General features: G+C 54.8%; 1 protein-coding gene across 1 annotated transcript in view; it reads left to right on the top strand.

Moving 5' to 3' along the window:
* Positions 1 to 77: 77 nt before the first annotated feature.
* Positions 78 to 19,516, top strand: part of TGME49_216335 (hypothetical protein) — a 30,909-nt gene continuing 11,470 nt past the window's right edge. The window contains exons 1-11 of the mRNA XM_018779727.1: positions 78 to 5,000; positions 5,538 to 8,083; positions 8,703 to 9,595; positions 10,047 to 10,803; positions 11,460 to 11,854; positions 12,598 to 12,638; positions 13,097 to 13,667; positions 14,123 to 14,903; positions 15,512 to 15,946; positions 16,409 to 17,815; positions 18,297 to 19,154. Of these exons, the coding sequence (XP_018635241.1) occupies positions 533 to 5,000; positions 5,538 to 8,083; positions 8,703 to 9,595; positions 10,047 to 10,803; positions 11,460 to 11,854; positions 12,598 to 12,638; positions 13,097 to 13,667; positions 14,123 to 14,903; positions 15,512 to 15,946; positions 16,409 to 17,815; positions 18,297 to 19,154 (13,152 nt within the window). The 5' untranslated portion in view covers positions 78 to 532. The remainder of the gene's footprint in view (positions 5,001 to 5,537; positions 8,084 to 8,702; positions 9,596 to 10,046; positions 10,804 to 11,459; positions 11,855 to 12,597; positions 12,639 to 13,096; positions 13,668 to 14,122; positions 14,904 to 15,511; positions 15,947 to 16,408; positions 17,816 to 18,296; positions 19,155 to 19,516) is intronic.

Below are 19,516 nucleotides of genomic sequence, written 5' to 3'. Positions count from 1 at the left end.
CTACGCTGTGTATATCTCCGTGCTCCCCCCCTTCTTTGTCCTAGCAGTTTGCTGTTTCTGCGCTCTGTTCCCTCGCCATCTTCTGAGCCCCTACGCTCCTATGTCTCCAGGCCTTCATTGTCTCAGTTAAACTCTTTTCCACTTGGCGCATTCCACTGTCGTTCCGGTTTTCTGTTTGTGCCTCAGAGGGATTTTTTTCGATCTATCCGAGGACGATCTGCGAAACCTTGTGTACCCTCTTGCCAGCTTGCTCGATGCCTTTTCTTCGATTCCCCCGCTCGCTGCTTCGCCGGCTTCTCCGGCACCCCCCGCAACGTCGGCTGCTCCCTCCGTTGCTGGAAAGGAGACACATGTGGAGCCTCAAGCGTCGGGCTCTGCCGGCTTGCGAGGCGAAGAACTTACGTCTCTGTCCCAGACGGGGGGACCGCGAGGCCTTCACTCCGAACGTCACCTCTTTCCTACGACGGAGAAAAGACACAAATCCGAAGCCGGAGAATTGCGCCGCGAACGTACCCCAGAGACATGCGCTGGGATGACCGAACAGCACGCTGATGTAGCGCAGGCTGGCGAAGCACCGGCGACTGGTCCCAGACGGGGAAGCAGCCGTCTCCTCTCTCCCTCCTCACGCTTAGCTAAACAAGAAAGTAGACCAATGGAAACCGACGGGGAGGATCGAGAAGAAGGGAACACGGTGGAGGCAGCTGCCGGACAGGAAGGAGAAGGAATGCGAGAACAGGGAAGAGAGCATGCCGGCCGGCGAGATCTACGACCTCATCTCTTGTTCACGAATTCGTCTCTCACCGTTCCATCGGTGTGGGATGAAGGCGAGTGGGAGGATGAGGCAAAAGAGGCAAACGATAAGACCACAGGAGATGGGCAGGAAGGAAAAAGCTCCCGGTCTTCGTCCGACAGAATTTGTGAATCTGCACATCGCTCTGTCTCGTCTGTGCCATCTCTTCCTCGCGTGACGCCGTCGTCTCGAGCAGAACTAAAGCCACTCCTCATTTCTTCTTCTTTTTCCTCCTCGTCCGCGCTGCTCTCCCTGGCGTCCGGTGCCCTGCTTCGCCCCGCGCCAAGCGGTGTCTCCACAGAAGACCGTCGGGCGCCCGGCTGGGGACTCTGGCATGGTTTCCATCGGACATCTTGGCGTCTTCACAAGGCCCTGGCTCGTCAGAGCGAAGACTCGCGACGCAAACGAAACGCAGGCAAGCTAAGGCTTCGAAGCCTACAAGAGGCCCCAGACTTCGAGAAGGACGAGAAGAGCCTCAATGGGATCTGGAGCCGCGAGGCCGGGCCGCAGGGCAACCGAGACAAGCCGAGCAGCGGGCGGAGTCAGCGCAAACGCGGAGAGGGAGGACAACGGAACTTACAGAGATGCAGAGGGGGCATATCGAGACGAAACCATCTAGAATGGACAGGAAGCGTCGATGCAAACGATACGCTTTCTTCCACGTCTCGCGGTCGCGTTGGTCGCACCCTGAAAAAACGTCGACTCCGGCCAGTCTTGAAGCGGAAGCTGGGAAGGTGCAGAGAAAGGGCAACCATCGAAACGGAGAGTGGGACCAATTCCAATGGTGACAAGCGCGAGGAGGTCTTCGACGCGAGAGGGAAAGCCAGGAAACAGTCGTTTGCTTCTTTCCATCCTCCTGGCATTTTTCAGGGAGACAGACGAAGAAACTCTCGTCGGGCGCGTGCGTCGGCGTCCGTTTCGACCTACTCTTTCCCCTCCGCGAATGCGGTGCTGCGCGTGAGACAGAAGGCGAAGAGGCGAGAGCTGCGGCACAACGATAGGGGAGCGAGACGCCTCAGGACGCGGGGAAAGGGATCCAGCAGACCTCCTGATTCTCGGGTCAGCGCTGCTAGCGGCTTTTGTGAAGATCCTCAGTCCATGCCTTTCGACTCCGATCGAAGGCACATTTGGAGTCGCGCGACAGAAGCGACGAAAAACGAAGACTCCAGCACTGGACTGGTGAACGTGGAGCTCCACATTCAAGTCTCTTCCCTCTCCGTGCGTCTGTGGTCATGTCTGCCGTTTAGAGGGAGACAAGAAGAAGCCGAGAGAGGGCCTGAGGCAGACGCCTCGACTCTGTCTCTTGCGTCAACGATCCGTCGAGGGGAGGACGACAGACGAGCTGCCGATGTCTCGCGGTGCAGAGACGCAGGGAGACTTGGAGAGAGTCAGTTGCGTGATTCGCAAGGAGGGGACACAAGTGAAGACAAGGACGGAGAGAGAAAAAGCGAGACCAGAGGTCAGTGCTCGCGGCCACTGCGTCCAGATCATCAGGGAGGAAGCCTTTCAGGACGAGAAGCGGGAGAAGCACTGCGCAAGGGGAGAGCGAGCATGGTGAGCGAAGGCAACCTCGAAGCAACAGCAGACGGCGAAACGCTGACTTGGAGTATTCCAGAATATTCATACGTTTCGTCAACAGGATCGACTAGAAGGTGCAAATCTTCTTGGAACTCTGTTGCTTTCGCTTCTCCGTTATCTGATGCGCCACCAAAGCTGAGAAACAACAAACAACCGTTTCTCACCCCGTCGCTTTCTCAATCTCCGTCACCTGTGTCTGCGTCTCTCGAGTCACCTCTGGCGTCGTCGCGCCCTTCGTTTCCAGGCTGGGAAGGTTGCCCAAACTTTGTTGTGCTTCCTGAGGCGTCCTCGGCTTGGAGTCTCCGTGCCTGCTTGCTGACACACGAATTTGCTTTGACGATAAAAACCGTGGAGACGAGCAACACACGCTGTTCCCTCTCCGTCGGCTCAAAATCCTTTTCCATTCTTTTGCCGCGAGCGTATCGCTCTCTCTCCCGTCCGCACACCTCGCTCTCGTCTTCTCCGTTGACGCGGGGGCGCTCGCCTAATTCGCCTGGACACAGAGAAAGCCTGCCAACCGCCTCTTGTTCTTCCTCCCCCTTTCTTGCGCCCTCCTCCCTACGAAGACCCAGTGAAAAGCGGCGGCACAGTTCTCCATGCGACCAGGAGGAGTCAGAGTATCGTGGCAGAAACAGAAATCGAAGCAGCTCTAGGTTTGTCTCGAATGCCAGTCGAGAGGCTGTACTCCATCGAGGCGAACGCAGCAGGCCGCGAGACACAAACTTCGCTGTTTACACATCGACTCTCTCAGAGTTTGAGGTGCAGCAGCCTGGGAGAGATAAGCGCAGGAAAAGCAACGAAAGTGACGACGAACAGGCACAGCGGAGGTCTGTTGCGTTTGAGCATCGATTCGAGAGGCAGCACGCTGTCGGGGTCGACGGTAGAACGAATGGAAACCAAACTGGCAGACGGAGAGAGCAGGCGAACCAGAGTGCCGTCCAAAGGAAGCAAAGAGGGGAAAGCGAACTGGCGTCTGAACAACACACGATCTCTGGACAAGGTGAAGGCGCCGAAGGTATGCGGGGACCATCCCGGGCTAGGAAGCCTTCTGGAGGGCGGAAACCAAGTGAAAACGCTTCACAGGAGAGGCGCGTCTCATCGGAACGATACGGCGAACGGGAGAAAAGAAAACGTTCCAAGGAGAGTTTTTCACAGTCTCCAGCTACCCCATCGTCAACTGGTTTTCCAGCTCGTTCATCTCAGCAAGGCCGTCTCGCCAGGGACATTTCACCGAAGACGATTCCGCGACGACGCAAGGTCTCGAGCGACACACAGACAGTTCCACGGATGTCACTCGCTGACCAAAGAAGACGCCGGCGTGATTCGGGGGCTTGGCATGCGCTTTCTGCATCGCGAACGTCTCCCTCCCTGACTCCTTTGGAGGCCGTATATTTTCTTGCTCCAATCGGAGAAGAAAACATCCATCCTTGCCCTTCCCTGTTTCTGATTCCACCGCTCACGCGTCTTCTGCTCAGAGCTCCGTGTGCCCAGAGATCGGACGTCATCTTTTCACTCTCTCCCCGTGGATCCGTTCCACCGCACCACAGCCGAATGCGGATCAACACACAGAGAAGAAACATTCCCTCGACCCTTGCTTTCTCGCCCTCGCCTTTCTCGTCTTTCTCAGTTTCGTCTGCCTCCGCTTCGCTTTCGCCTTCAGCTGCGGAGGCGGTTCTTCTGCTTTCCAGTCCTCTCACAGAGACGCGAGCTCGCTGGGTCTTCCCACCCCCTCGCCCTCGAGCTGCCTCGGGCAAATGCGAGGAGGAAAATGAGGACAGAGTGTCTCGACACACCCTCTCTTCGTTTTGCAGACGGCGAGACAACAGATCTGCTGAAAGGTGGGGGGGCAAGGACGAGAGCGACAGGAAGCCAGGAGCAGAAGATGCATGCGACACAGAAGCTGGAGAATTCCGTTTTGAAACTGAGGCAACGGGGGAATACTTACATCACGGGGCGAAGGGGGGCAGAGGTGATGGCGATGACGAAGACAGGAAAAAAACGCTGAAAGGATCTGAACGTTGTGCAACCGTTGGGGACCCAGGTACAGGCGTCTCCAACACTGAGGCGGGGGGAAAGCGCCCACACTGGCGTCTCAGGCACCTTCAATGCCACAGGTATCCGGCATCCTTGGAGACAGAGCTTGAGACGGAGACACTCGCACACACACCCAGAGAGCTTGTGGTGACAAATCGAAGCTTGGGGTTTGTCTCGCTTCTTCGCCAGTCGTTCGCGTCGCAGTCAGAAGCAGTCAAGGCGACCGCGGAGACGCCGACAGAGACAGAGACAGTCCTTGTGGCGGGCGAGCGCAACACCGCGAAAGAAAGAGAGAGAAAAGGGCAGGACGAAGAGGTTTCGCAGAGAGCAGCGGAGAACAAGAGAGGACGAGTGGAGGACACAGACTACCGGGAGACGGATAAGAAAGCCGAGAAAGATGAGCGAGAAGAGAACCCCCGAGGAGACACAGGGGAGCAGAGAAGCGAGAAGCACACGAGAGATTTATTGGGACAGGAGAGAGAGAACGCATGGGAGATCAAAGCCGATCTCTGTTTCCTCGACTTCTCCCAGAAACTCACAGCCAACCTAGGCAAATACCGGCTTGCACTCGACTGGGAAGCAACTGCCCAGCTAGTTGGTAGGCGCGGCAGGATCGAGGGGAACCCAGGCAAAGGCAGTCTCCTCTCACAGGTTTCGCTCAGTCTGACGCTCTCGCACTCAGCTTCACACGGCGCAGATGCAGATAGACAAATCAGGACGAGTGTGAGTGACGCAAAGGTTGATACCATTTTGCCTACCTGCGTGAGACGATGAAGGCGAGGACTTCGCCACGCCTGTTCCGGCTTTGATGCGGAAAAGAACAGATATGAACAAACAAATCCTCACGGAGAGAAAGGCTCCCCTGCTCAGCTGCCCAGCACGAACAGGTCCACACACCGCCACCTTTTCAATAGAAAACCGGACATGTGTGTGCGCAGAGAGGTTTCGGGGCGTTGCTTCCCGTGAATGCAACTTTTCTGACTGTTGCTCCTCGTCGCTTGCTATAAGGGCGGAAAAAACAGACACAGGAGCCCGCCAATTCATCTCCAGTTCCGACTGCCATCCCTTCTGGCGTTGCTCTGTGTGTGCTGTCTCTACCTATGTTCCTGTTTTTCGTCTCGGTTTTGGAATGCAGCTTGGGTCCAAGCAGTCGCTGATGCATTCGCGTTCCTAAGCGAACAGTCGTCCGCCGCCTCGCCGCCTTTTAACTCCGCTTGTCCGTCTGCATCTTCTTCATTTTCATCTCCCTCGTGCAGCGGCCTGGTAACTCAGGTCCAACATTCCTCGGCGAAACCTACCTCTTGCGCGGCTCCTGCAGAAATCCAACGCCGACCATCACCCTCTCACTCAGATTTTGGATCTTCCTCTGACGCCTCCGACTTGCGAAGTACAGCAGCGTCTCAGCTTCCGCCTCTTCTGCCTCCATCACCTGCTCAGCCTCCACCTTGGAGCGTGGCTTGTGTGTTTCTGCTTCCTCACCTTCAGCTTCTGCTTCCCTGCGTTACTGCTTCTCCCTTCACTGTTTTGCCTGTTCAGCAGTTTCCAGATTATGTCTCCGGCACCTTGGTGGGTACGTCTCTGTCTGCTGCTGGGCGAGAGCACGGGCGGCGCCTCCGGCTTTGTGGGGCAGAAGGTGGGAAGAAAGAAGGCAGAAACGTTTCAGAAAGAACGGAGAGAGACGCAGACGGAGTCCATCGAGAAGACCGACGATGGATGCGTCGTTATAGCTTGACTCCAAGAATCCGGGGCCTTGTTGAAGACGACGACGCTTGTCCTTTGTCTTCCTGCTCTTCTTCGTCTCTGTCAGGTTTGACGTTTATTCTCCTTCCTCTCCACGCTTCTTCTAATCCCCCTCCAGTCTGCCTAATCGACATGTCTGTCTCTGCGTCTTTCCAGCATTGTGTCATGCCTTCGGTGTCTCCTCCTTTCGCGTCCGACTGCAAGGCTTCGTCTGTTTCTTCCACCTTGTGCGAATCGCCCCCACCTTGCTCTCTCCATCCGAGGAGAGAAGCGAGTGGTTCGGAGGTGTCTAGCACGCTCATACGCTCTGGAAATTCTTCCGAGACATACCGCGTTCCCTCCCTGTCTTTTGGGCCGTCTCTGGGGCCTCCTGCTGCTGGCTTTTTGCCTGCGTCTTGCTCAGGGAGAGAGATACACAGAGACCGACATGCGTTGGTGCCGCAAAGCTCGACCTCCTTCGAAGGCAGCCGCATGAGTCAGGAAAGTGATCTGTCTTCCGGAGTGCACTTTGGTCTGCTTTCAGCTTCGTTTTCGGGCGACCTCGAGAGCTTGAAGAATCTCAATGTGTCTCAGGTTGCGTGCGGCCGCAGTGCGAGCGGCGCCAGTGGGGGGCGCGATGAGGGGGGGCGCGATGAGGGGGGGAGCGAAGCAGACAGTGGCGAGACGAGAGAATCAGAAGGAGAGGCAGACTCCCGAGACGGAGAGGCGACAGATCTCCGGCGTACAGTGCAACTGCTTTCAGAAGAGGGAAATGCGCCGTGGGCTCAGACATGGTATCAAACCAAAGTGCACACGCGTCAAACGGTAGCTCTCTCTGTGCAGAACGTGAGCCTGTCTCTCTTACTTCCTGCATTGGTTGAAGGCAGCCACAGGCGAGGAGACCTGGTGGGCCTGTCGCGAGGCTCCTACGGCTTCCGGTATTCTCATGCAGAGGGACGACGCCGGAGAACGGCAGAAGCTTCGCAGTGGGAATTGCTGTCGAGTTTTGGACGCGATCGCGTTTCCGTTTCAGTTTCTCCGAAGCCCTCCGAAGGAGGCAAACCTCTCTCGTTTCAGTCTGAGGGCGCGCGTCTCTCGTCGCGCCACAGACCCCGCACGGTTGGTCGTCCCCGGACACAGGACAGCAGCGCGAGAGTGAAGGAGGCGGAGAGAGAGAAAGAACCAGAACCACCGACGGGGTTCCCCCAAATGGATGAAACATTTCGAGAAAGGCGCTCAACGGTTGGCGGAAACGGCGTGGACAGACATTTCTTCTCACTAGGTGCCACCTCGGGTCCAAGCCATCGCACGCATATCAGCTTTCCAGGATCGTTTAGAAGCAAGCTAAAAGTCCCCGTCAGCACCCTGGACTTCTGCAAAGAGCCGCAGACTGCGTCTGCCCAGGATGCGCCACTGCCGTCCTTGTGTCTGGCGACATGGCGTCTTCTGCGAGAGGTTCTTGTTGGCAAACGGCAAAGGCAGTGGAGGATAGGTTTCTCTTCGGCCATGGGCCGCATGAGCTCCTCGCCTCGGGAGCAAGTGAACTACGTGCGACTGATCGAACCGTTTGCCCTGACGCTACGCGCTCAGATGAGACAGACTGGGGGAAATTCGAAAGACGGAAAACGCGGAGAAAGCGAAAACGGGGCGACACGCCTGCCAGACAGAGGACACAGGCCTGGCCGCGCAACGTCCGAGAACCGCAGACATCCAGACCCTGAGGCTAGGAAGGCCCACAACCATAAAGGAGGAGTAGGGACAGGCCAGGAGGGGGACGCTTGCGGGACGGACCAGGGAAGAGAAGCGGAAGGCGCAGAAACTATTCTCGAAAGTCTACGGAGAAAGACAGACACAGAGTGCGTGGAGAACATCCAGTCTGTGGCTAATTCATCCCCGTTGTCCAACGGTGCACAGTCGACTCACAACGCTGTCATAGGGAACCTCGTTGTTCATCCGATAATGGTAAGAAGAGAGCGAACCACGCTGAGGTCTGCAGTTCCCTGACCAAAGGGGAAAGCGAGGACAAAGAAACGTATCCTTCTGGTGACGACGGGAAGGCAAGCGCAAGGTGCCCTCTGAATATGACAACAGATTCAGAGCAATACCCCATTAAAGTGCGAGGCCAGAGGAGATGTGCGTTTCCGTCTTCAGCGGGGAATGAGACGTGACAGTGGATCGCAATCACACTGCAGGTGACTCTGCTCAACTGCAAAGACACATGCAGATGTATGTACGTATGTATTTATACATATGTATGTATGTATGTATTTATGTAAGAATATATATGTATAAATGAATATATATATGTATGTACCTGCCTCTACATTTGTGTATATACCGGGAGAAACAGCGTGGGAATTGACATAGGCGACCGTCGTTTCGAAGGGCTCCGACAGCTTGACAGAGAATAGAGGACGAAGCCAGTGTAGCACAATATTGTCATTTAAAGACACACCGTCACTCGCGGCACCGACTCGTCGTCTGGTGTTGAGGTCGAATAAGTGAAGACGATTCCTCGGTTGGGCGACATAAAAGTCTTTTCTGTCGCTTCAAAACTCGGATTCGCCTTTTTTGTGTTCAGATGAACATCACCAGTGAGGCCGTGGGGTATCTCGGCACCCTCGCTTTCCTTGCCTCCGGCTTCCTCACTTTTCTCTCCACGCTTCATCCCCCTCCCTTTTCGCCTCCGCTTCGTTCCTTGAGACCATTCGCAAGTCGTTGTCGCGCCTTGCCGTCTGGTATGTCGACTGCGCTTCCAGCTCTCCAAATGCTCCCATACGCCACTGTGAAACCATTGGACCGACGGCTGTCTTCCGGTGCTGAGGCTCCTGCCTGCGCCTGTGCGCCACCTCGCGCGTCTTCCGGTCGCCGGCCAGGCGCACGGAAAGCGTCTCGACCCGAGGAGTCAGGCGCGACTTTGCTGTTGTCAGCCTCACACACCCGCCCCTCTCTCTCGTCGCCACTATCGTTTGTTTCTATCCCCGAAGACTTCCTAGACGAAGCTCGGGCAAAGAAAGCGGCCAAAAGCACGAGCGGCCAACCGCGTCTGCAGGCGACGGAAATCGATCCAGGAGCCAGCGGGTCTGACTCGCGATGCCTCGAAGAGTGTGTGGAGGACTGGAAAGCGGCAGTGGAGAATTCAGGTAAAGCAAGCAGGCAACGGTCTTTACGGGAGGACTCGAAGCTCTCGTTTTCACCAACCCCTCGCACTCTGGTTTCCGACGGACTGCTCGACCACAGAATTGTGGCAGACTGCTTCACTCCACCTCGAGGAGGAACAGCGGCAAATGAAAAAGGCGCAGGCACAGCGACGTCTTCCTCCGCGTCAGTCAAGTCTCCCCTCGAGGCCTTGTGGGATGCCGTCGGCGCGCTCGCTTTCAACCTGGAGGTGTCGATCACCGTCGAGAGCGTTAAAGTCAAATGTGCAGCCGTGCACCTAACAGTCGAGGACGTGAACGTCCGACTTCGAAAAACGTAGGCACAAAGTGACAACATACGTCTGCGAAAGAAAGCTCGGGAACTCGGTGGGTGACCTCACAAAAACCAATACCGCACACAGACTCTACAGCATTCCAGGAAAGATCAGCCTGTAGAGACACTGATGTCCATGCACGTCTGGAAAGACATGTATCTAGGGGTACATATATAAATATATATATAAATATATATATGTATATAAATATATATATATATATATATATAAGTCTAAATGGATACACTGGCCTTCTCTGGTAGGCGTGGTTGGAACTCGACGGTGAGGTGCATCTGCGCCTTTCCCGGTCATCGGTAGCGAAGCCGCAGAAATGCGTCGTCGTGTTTCGCATTTTCTTCGAGTGCCCTTTCGTGTGTGAGTCTGTTTCCTCTTTTGAATTTTTCTGCTCTGCCGTTCACGTAGTTCTCCCCGGATGATGGTCCTTGTGTTCAGGCTTTTTCACAGCGATCCGTTTCTGTTTTCCGCTCCCGCGACGTGGCTGTTCTACGCTCGTCGCTCTGAATCTATCCGTCTTGATTTGCTGCGCCCCCATTCGCTTCCTTCGCGAGCTGTTGATCCCTGGCTTCGCGCTCCCGCTTCCCGGTTTCCTCGACAATGTGCTAGGAGACTCGTTTCTCCGTCCATCTCTCCGCGACGCCGACAGGAGACACGCGACCCCGCCTCCTTCTTGTCCAGCATTCTCGCGCCTCGCGCCGCGTCTTCTGGTGCGTCCACTCCCCGTCAACTCGGTGGAGAGCGACACACTGAAGAGACGAGGATCGGCGAGAATGGCCTTGTCGGTTTCTCCAAATGCGCATTCCACTCCTCTTCTCCAGCTGAGAAACGTGCAGTCACGGGAGGGAAACGAAGGACCCTCTCCTACGTTCTCGCCCCGTTGAGCGCGACCGTTCTGCGGGGGACAGGGCGCCGAGCAAAAAACGACGTCGCAGGGAGAGAAGACGAGCGCAGCGAAAACGGAGAAAACCGGTCGAAAACAATGCACGGCACACGGAACTACCAAGAGGCCAGAGGATGGGAGAGTGAGCCAAGAGACCGACGACAGGATGAAGATCTAGAAGAAGATGCGAACCGCGTAGGCGACCTACAAGCATCCTTCCAGATGACAGTCGCTGTCGAAATGTACAGGCAATCCATGATGGCCGTTGAGTCAGTTGTCGAACCATGCCAATTGACCGTGCATCTCACCTACGTAAGTCGTCTTCTATAAACCGATCGAAATACATATATATATATATATATATATATATATATATATACGGATGGATTTACGCTCATGATGATATGGAAGTGTGGGAGCAGAATAACTGTCGTCCACAAGGAAGAGATTCCCAGATCGATGGTCACAAGAAGGCAGTCAAATGAATTCACATTTTTCTGGAATTGGAGTGGAACCCTCGCTCGAGTATGTCGCATTCTTCCTTAGGCATCACTTCCAGAGTGAATGTAGACAGGAAGCCGCGTTGGTCTATGCTCTCTCCACAGGCGACGAAGACGATTTAGAACTTTATTTTCTTCAGTGGAACAGATACAGCAAGAAAACGTCTTTCAACCGAAGCACTTCAGTGAACTTCCTGGGTCTCTCGACGTCCGCAGACCGACCCAACAGGCCCAAACCGTATAATCGAGGGAGAGGCCAAAAGACTCGTGGCACCTGGCAGACGACGGAACTCCACATTGCGCAGTTCACTGGGTGTTGTGGGTCCTTCACGAGCCTACTTCAAAAACTTTGTGCTGAATCAGTTATACCTCATTTCGCACCAGATGTTTGCAGTCGTCTCACCCTCTCATATATCCCCAAGCTCCGATTCGAACCCCCTTTCTGCCCCTGTCTGCTGTTCTCGTAAGATCTCTCCTTGGCTGCAGCGTCACAGCGAAACCTTTGGCGAGGAACACCCACAGAGTTTAGCCGGTTGGCCGCTCTCTCGTGGTCTACCAGAGACCGCCGCATGTCGCGCGAGGCCGCTGGCTTCTCCCCGCCTCAGGGTGACTTGGTCGCCGTCTCCAGAAGAGGTGAAACGAGGCAAACGCAGGCGGCGGACAAGACAGAGGGGACGCGCACAGGAGACAGACGAGGGCAATGCGAGGTGGATCGAAACCCAAGCCCCCCCGGCGGGGCTTCGGCTCGCGCTTCACCTGACGTGGATAAACATGACCGTTGCGCCTGTGGTGGTGGACGCACTCATGGAGACAACCGACTCGGTGGAGGAGCAACTAGCGTCGTTTCTCAAGGTCGTCACCAGGTAGGGCAGCCAACATGGAAGAAAACGGCTTTGATGCACTCAAAGGCTGCGCTGACCACACGGTGTGTTGAGTATCGTGGCTCTCTCGCTGTGCGCCGTGCTTAGGAGTAGCACCGTTTGGAGTTTCCACCTATCTGCTGGTTCGCTTCCTTTCCTCCATTCCTCGAGCAAGTGCCTCGCTTCTAGTACTGGCTATTTTTTGACGACGCGGATCGCGTCGTCGCGGGAATCAAAACGGAAGGTAAAACAGCACGGTCGGGGGCTCTTGAATGTCACCGCCTAAAGCAGTTTCTCTCGCCAGTGCTGCGCTGGTAACATCTTTGTAGCGGTCCCTGAACAAATCAGCACCGTGCGCAATACTCGGTTCAGCAACTACAGAGACCCACAAATTAGTGGCGAGTACGCAAAGGGGGTATATGGGTTCAGTCTGGCAGACAACGGCAAGCACGCTATGAACGTGGAGTGCATCTGAAAGGAACTTCGCCCCAGACAAAAGGTGCCAGAACCTTCCGCTTGCTCGGCCTTCCTCTCTTCGGTGCTTCCTGCGCTCTTATATTTTTCGAACTGTAGTGTCTGTCGCTTTCCTACACTGAGACGCTTGGCACCTGTGCACTCCTTGAATCATCCAAAAAACGTCTACTTTTTCGCGGATAACCGGACTAATCATTGGCTTCGACGAACGCCGTCGCAGGCCTCTCCTACAATTTCGTGTTTCTTCTTGCGTCACCTGAAATGATCGGCAGGTTCTATCTGCCTCCTGGGTGGCTGCCAACGCCTGTTGAAGGTAAGGAAAGGGAGCAATCTTTAGACAGCGTCTTTGCTTTGAACTAAGTGTAACTTCGTTAGGGACCACTGTAGCGGGCGAACAGCTTTTCACAGGCAGCACTTTGTCATCGGCAGTCAATGTTGTAAACGAAACTATCGCAGCAAGGAGCACGACGAACTGAAACGTACAGGAGGGCGAAGGCAGAAAACGGGAGAGTGAAGAACAGGGCACTCGATGAATCGAATCAAAACTCTCCGTCATCGCCCCTGCAGAGCGAACAGCCTCCGACACCATTTCGGATGCCTAAACGGAAACCATCGCAGACATCGGGGATAGTTAGAGAACATGCGTGCTTGGTGGAGACGAAAAAGGAACGTTCATGTGCCACCCATCAGATTGAGACTCCAACACCGAAATCCCCAGAGTAATCTCGAAGATTGTTTTTCGATTTTTTTTCTTCATTTGTTATCCCACAGGAAAACGCCCTGCGTCGTGTCCGTCGTCCCCAGACACTGGAGTGGCTCTGCCAGCTTCGTGCACTGCTCCAAAAACCAACGACTTCTCTTCCACGACTTCGCAGCCTCCACACCTTACCCAGTACTCATTTTCGCGACGATCGCCGAGCTTCGTTCCGGTAGCACTCTCCAACTTCTGTTCGCTCATTGCCGCGACGTTTGGACGCGAGTCGGAAGAGACGGGAGGAAAGGCGGTCGCCGAGGACGAAGGACGCGCAGAACGCGACGAGGACAGGCTTCTCCGCGAGAGCGACGAAGAAGGGAGAGAAACGTATGGGCAAAGCGCGAAGGGAGACCTAGCCGAAGACGCCACAGAGGAGCTGAAGAACGAGGGCGAGGAAAGCCGCCTGAGGCAGAAGATGAACGAGGAGATTCGAGAAACCGCAGCAGATGTGGGGAGGCCGGAAGCCTCAGAACAACGGCGACTGGATGGGCAGAGAGAGATTAAAATTCAGACAAGAAGCCAAGAGGGAGAATACGTGGAAGGGAGAAACAGAGGCGACGATATCGATGAAGACACACAACCAAAGCTGTAAGTGGCCAGGGATTCCGGTTGTGGGGACTCAGGCGTCAGGCAGCCAAGCAGGAAGGTGGAAGACACCGAGTTCGGCTCCCACAAAGGGAGCGACTGCGGAAACAAAGGGGCGTCGAAAGGAGGCAACCTGATACTTGGATATGTGGAGTCTGCTGGGTCAAAGGCAACACAATGAACGACAGCAGGAATGTAACATTTGAATATAATTCAGTACGTCACGATTCGTATGTATGGGTACGTCGCTGATATTCACTTCCACAGTGACTCCGCAAGGTGCATTCAAATCCATAAAAAAGTACCTGTAAATCGTCTGCATACAACGATTTGAAAGCAGGTGTATAGGATGGATCCTACGCAGTTTGCCAGGTACTCAAGGAGTTGTATATTTCTTCATTCGTACGCAGTGCCCCCCACAGCCGATCTGCGTGTCTCACTCGTTTTTGCCTTCCCAGGTGGAATCTGACAGGTCAGCCTTTGGCCGTGCGTCTGACAGTGCTTCGGCGTCTGCCTGCGAGCGGGCGCTTGCAACTACATGGTCTTCTGTGCTCCGCCTCTTCTTCCTCTCACTCCTGGCGTTCCTCCGCCACCAAAGGAAGCAGCAGTTCGTTCTCCCCCTCCAGTAGCTCTGTCTCCCCCACCAGCGCGTCAGAAGCCTTCGGAAGCGGAGTGGAAGAGACCGACTACAGCGAGGACGCAGGAGCGTTCACAGGTTCCTCCTCGACCTCCAGTTCCAGCGGCTGTCCAGAGGAGGAGCGACCGACAGAAAGGAGAACTCGGAGAAACAGAAGCAGAGGGCCCAGAACACGGTTGCGAGGAAAGACGGAAAAACGAGACGGGAAAGCGAAACGAGGAAGAAAGGAAAGAGAAGGAAAACTCGACTCGCCGTCCTCGCAGTCACTGTCTCTCGCCTCGACCTCCTCTGCGGAATCTGCTCGGCGTCTTCGAGAGTGGCTCACCAGAAGTGGAGAAAAGCGGAGAGGCTGTTTCGCGGACCTAGCGCGTTCTACCCCCCACTGCAGTGACATCAACGGCCAGGCGTCTTCGTCCTTTCAGTCACCGAGGCGAGGGAAGAAGAACCGCGAGCGTGGACCAAAGAGCGAGATGAGAAATGCGAATGGTGAAGACGAAATGTCATGCTCGACTGTGTCTCTCGACGCTGATTCTTGCGAATTTTCCTACGAGTGGAAAGTCGTCGAACCTGGTCAGTCCATTTGCCTGCCTCAAGACGAAGAGGTACGAGAAACGCATGCGAAACGCGGCGCTCTGCGTTCGCCCAATCTGACTTCCTTTCTTTTGACACCGGTCACGCTTTCCTCTCCTTCTTGCCCTTCTTGTCGGTTCTGTACCGCGGCCGCGCTGTCACTGCATTTCCTGTTTCCTCAATGCGCGATTTTCCACCAGAGTTTGCTGTCACAAATGTATTCTCAGGACCATCCATAATCCCCGGAAATAATTACTTTACGAAATTCAGTGTCTGGTCTAGCTATAGCCAGGCGCGCCCATTCCTAAGAGAAGAGTGATGACAAGATAGAGAAGCAAGACTCATTTATTTTCCCTCGTCTGTGTCCCCATTTGTTTGGCAATTGAAGTAATCTAATAGATGTGTCTGGCAAGGTCTCCTCTCAGATGCTAGTCTCGATTGAAGTCTTAGGTCTAGCAGTCCTCTGGAAACGTACAGCAAGAGTCATAATGAACTGTGTGACTTTTGTCTGGGGTGCATTCACAACCCAAGCGTTGTCTGTCTTTCCTGTCATCGCCGTTACCTTCCCCTGTGGACTTGCGCTCTCGTTCGAAGTTCACCTTGTTTCTCGGTGTCGCTATTGTCTCTTCGATTTCTTCAGGCTCAGCCCCTGCCGGTGGGGCTTCGCCTCTCCTTCCTAGGGTCTGTGTTCCACTTGGACGACCTCACGATCTCTTCTTCGCGGACAGAGCTGCGCTACATTCCGCTTTCGCTTTCCGTCCCTCGAGCGACATCTTCCGCCATGCCGCGCGAAAGACGCAAAGGCAGAGAGAACGAAGGACGAACATGTAGCCAGAGAAGACTGGAGGCCGGTCTAGGCAGAGGCGACGAGGAGAGCGGAGGAGCTAAGAGATCCACGGGGGGCCACCGTGGCATGAAACGAAGCGACAGGGAGACACCAATGGACAGCCAGGGCATGATAAAGACGCAAATTCGCCTGCTAGCGCGGACTACGTTTTCTACAGAGCACAAACAGTTCAACGTTTTTCTCTCGTCTGTGGTCTCCATTCGCAACTCGAGTACCGTCCCTGTCTTGGTAAGGTTTCTTCCCCAATGCGTCCCAATAGAAGCGAGCACGCAGCTGAAACGAAAGATCCGGTAAGGTGACAGAAGCGCGCAAATTCAATACACGACTTCGACACACATGTCAGGAGCCAGACAAGTATGACGACGCCTCTGCGATGGAGAGGATGGAGCCTGTCCTCAGCTTCTACGTCGATATCTAGATCTGCAACATTCCCAAGGAACCGAAAGCGCAGATACCAGGACTGCGAGCTTCTAGGCCGGCTCAAGGTCGTAGCACATTATCTTCGAATCCCTTCAGCTGACTTCCAGAAGGTTGTGTCTGCCCCGCATGATGTAGACGTTCGGCACTCTGCGTTCTCGTCGTTTATCGAACGTTATTCTGTGCAATTACAAAGATCCCGCGAGTGTCTTGTCATTGTGAGGCACATCTGACCCTCTGCCCGCTGCTGCCCCGCTTGATCAACTTTCTCAGATTTTCCCCCACCCTTTTGTTGCGGAGCTGGACCCTCCCCCAGCGCCTATGCCAGTTCGAGCCGATCGACGCTCACCCTCTTCTTCCTCTGTCTCTCCCTTTTCGAGTCCGAAGGGAACTTCCAGTGAAGGATCATTCGCCTCTGTCTGTTCATTTCTGGACGAAAATGAAGACCGTATGTCTCTGGACCATGCTCCACCCTTGAGGCGAGCATACAGTAACGTACCTTCCTCTCTTGAGCTGACGCGGCAGCAGCGAAGGTTTGCCAACTGCGGAGAAGCCACAGCTCAAGTCACGCTCGGGAGAAGAGCTAACCGTTCTCCAAGAAGACGGTGGTCATCCGCGAGACATCCCCGCTCGCCTCCTGCTTTTGTCTCGTCCTCTTCCGCTTCTTCCTCGTTGAACTCTTCTTCTGGGACCTTGTCTGTGTCACTTTCCGCTGGAGAGCTCGCCTTTGCGTCTGCCTCACGAGCTCGCCTGGCTCCTCTAGAAGTCTTGCCCGATGGCGGGCAAGTGCATGTGCCTCTCACCTGGCTTCTGCCGCGAGGCATGGTGATCGAAGGTGTCCTCGATCAGAGGCGGAAGCGCGACGAGTCAGCGAGACAAACCAGCAGCGAACCCCCGAGCGAGGAAGCCTCAGGTCGCCCACATTTGCACTACGCGTTCCCCTCTTCCTGCTGCGCAGCTTCTTCTCTGGACGAACAAGGAAGTAACGAAGAGAAGCCACCAAACGAGGACGGTCAGAGCGAAGCCATTGAGGGCTCGTTTCTTGCTGAAGAGGACTGGGAAACCTGGCGATGCAGCTCCGAGACAGAGCCGTTTTTAGTCATGCCTTCGGGCACCCTCGTGGCAGCTGTGAGGACCGCTGTCCGAGCGGAAGCGGCCGAGAGAGTCAGCACGCAGAACAAGTGCAGAACAGAACTCCAAGGGCGTCGCTTGACTGTACGGACTCACAACAGCGCTGGAAACGAGAGCATCATGCCGGGGTTTGGCATTCGAGGATCCGGCGCTTCACAGCTTGTGCAGAGGCCGAGAACATCTCCCCGAGACGCCCGAGAAAACGAAGGCGAAGAAGACAGGAACGAGCGTGCAGGAGGAGCTGAAAAAGAACGAACCCACGAAGGAAAAGGAGACAAACGAAGAAATGAAGAGATGGCAACGTCTCAGCGCCGAGAGCACACACCTGGCGAGAAATGTAGATGCGAGGAAGCCGGACGAGGAGAGGTCGAGGAGACTTGCCGAAACGAGACAGAAACACACAAAGCAGACACGGGCGAGCCCGGTGACCACAAGAGGCAGGATCAAGGCGAGCTCTGGAGCATCCCGCGCGCGGCTTCGGAGTGGCTGCTGGAAAAGCAGGAACTTCCGAAGCCTACAGACAAGCACCTCTCGCTTCTCCTAGTTAAAGTAACTAGTTCGCCCTTCTCTGTTTTTCGTCACGCACATAAATCGTGTCTCTCCGCATACTTCAATTGCTCAGGAAAGAGACACACCTACTTCCAGCACACTGCAATGTCTATAGTCTTTCTTCAGTATGTTCATATGTATATATGTATATATATATATATATATATATACAAGGACAAGACGCAAAGTTCGAAAACACACGCACACAACATACAGATGAGCAGGAAGGTGTATATATATCTATATATAGATGTGCGTTTGCGTGTGTATGCATATTTTGTGCTAGACGTTTTAGTGGGCGCCCGACTACGGTTTGTCGTTTTCTCTTTCATGTGTTTCGCATTTTCACCTTCTGTCGTCACGGTGTGATCCGGCCACATCGTCTTGTGTTCAACCTTTTCTGGGTTTCGTTGTCTCCGCTTCGTGTACATCCATGCGCTTCCACCCTTTCTGCAGCGTCTCCTGGCTTCTGTCCACCCAGGCTTATCGATATCTGTACAGTCTCGCGCGTTCTCTCGGCGCCCAGCCCCTGCTGCCAGCAGCGAATTTTCGGCGTCTGACGGAGTCGTTCAACTGTTCCGTTGGCGCGTATTCCATGACGCCGCACATTTTGGAATTCCTTCACCCTTCAGATCCATGCGCGTGTCTCGAAACCTTCCGGCGACAACAGACGTCCTGGGGAAGGGAACGCAGCACAGTTGCTTGTCTGGTGCAGCGGCCGATGCTCGTCAAGGACGATAGGGAGAGAGGGCACCCTGCCTGTCGTCGAGAGGAACTGGCCCAGGACTCCAAATCAACGTGGCGAGGGAGGGAAGCCTACCCCGAGCCAGTTGACGCCGGCGCTAAGCCGACTCGGGCCGAACAGTCAGGGCAGGATCTGAGGCCACGGTGGGAGAAAAATGGCCTCGAGGATGATGAGGAAGCACATCGCAGGGGCGGCGGTCGTGGAGAAGGAAGAATCGCACACGAGAATAAGAAACAGATGCGATTTCTTGACCAAGTAGATGATGGGCATGCCGTGCCCTCTCACTCGCTTCGGGAGGGCGACGAGCGACGATTCGACGCAGCTGACGGGCCTAAGTCAAAGCCACTGATGTGTAGGCAATCGCGACCTCTACCGGAAGAACGATATCCGAGAAAACGTGACAGAGACAGCCCCAGACGCACAGGGAAAAGCCTGTCTTTCTTCCGCCAAACTCCGCTGATGCCTGAGGAAGTGGGGACGATCAACGCGACACGGCTTGCTCTCGCAGTGACCGTCTACGGCAAAAAGCTGAGACATTTCTTGACTGAAACGGAGCCGCTTTACTTCCAGATTGCCCTCGAGGCCCCCCTCCAGGTACAGAATGCCTAGAGGGATAACAGACAGAACACCCCTGGTCTTCTCCATGTTGTAGAAGCAACGAAGCACACACCAATAGGCATGTAGGCAAATGTCTATCTACGCATATCCATGCACATTGCGAACCAGATGGTCCAGCGGATTCATATATATATATATATATATATATATATGAATCCTTTTATATAGCGAGGGGTAGGCAACCGTCTCTCGCGAAGTTGTACCGGGTGCCGACTACGACATTTTGTGTAATGGCGGAGTGTACGAGGACGTAAATGTGCGAATTGATCATTGCACGAGTGCCACTTTATGCGGCATGCCCTCGACGAATGACTGAGGCGTACGCGTCTTTCTCCCTC

Source organism: Toxoplasma gondii, chromosome XI (assembly GCF_000006565.2).
Source record: "Toxoplasma gondii ME49 chromosome XI, whole genome shotgun sequence".
NCBI lineage: Eukaryota > Apicomplexa > Conoidasida > Eucoccidiorida > Sarcocystidae > Toxoplasma > Toxoplasma gondii.
This window is presented reverse-complemented; position numbering and strand designations above follow the sequence as displayed.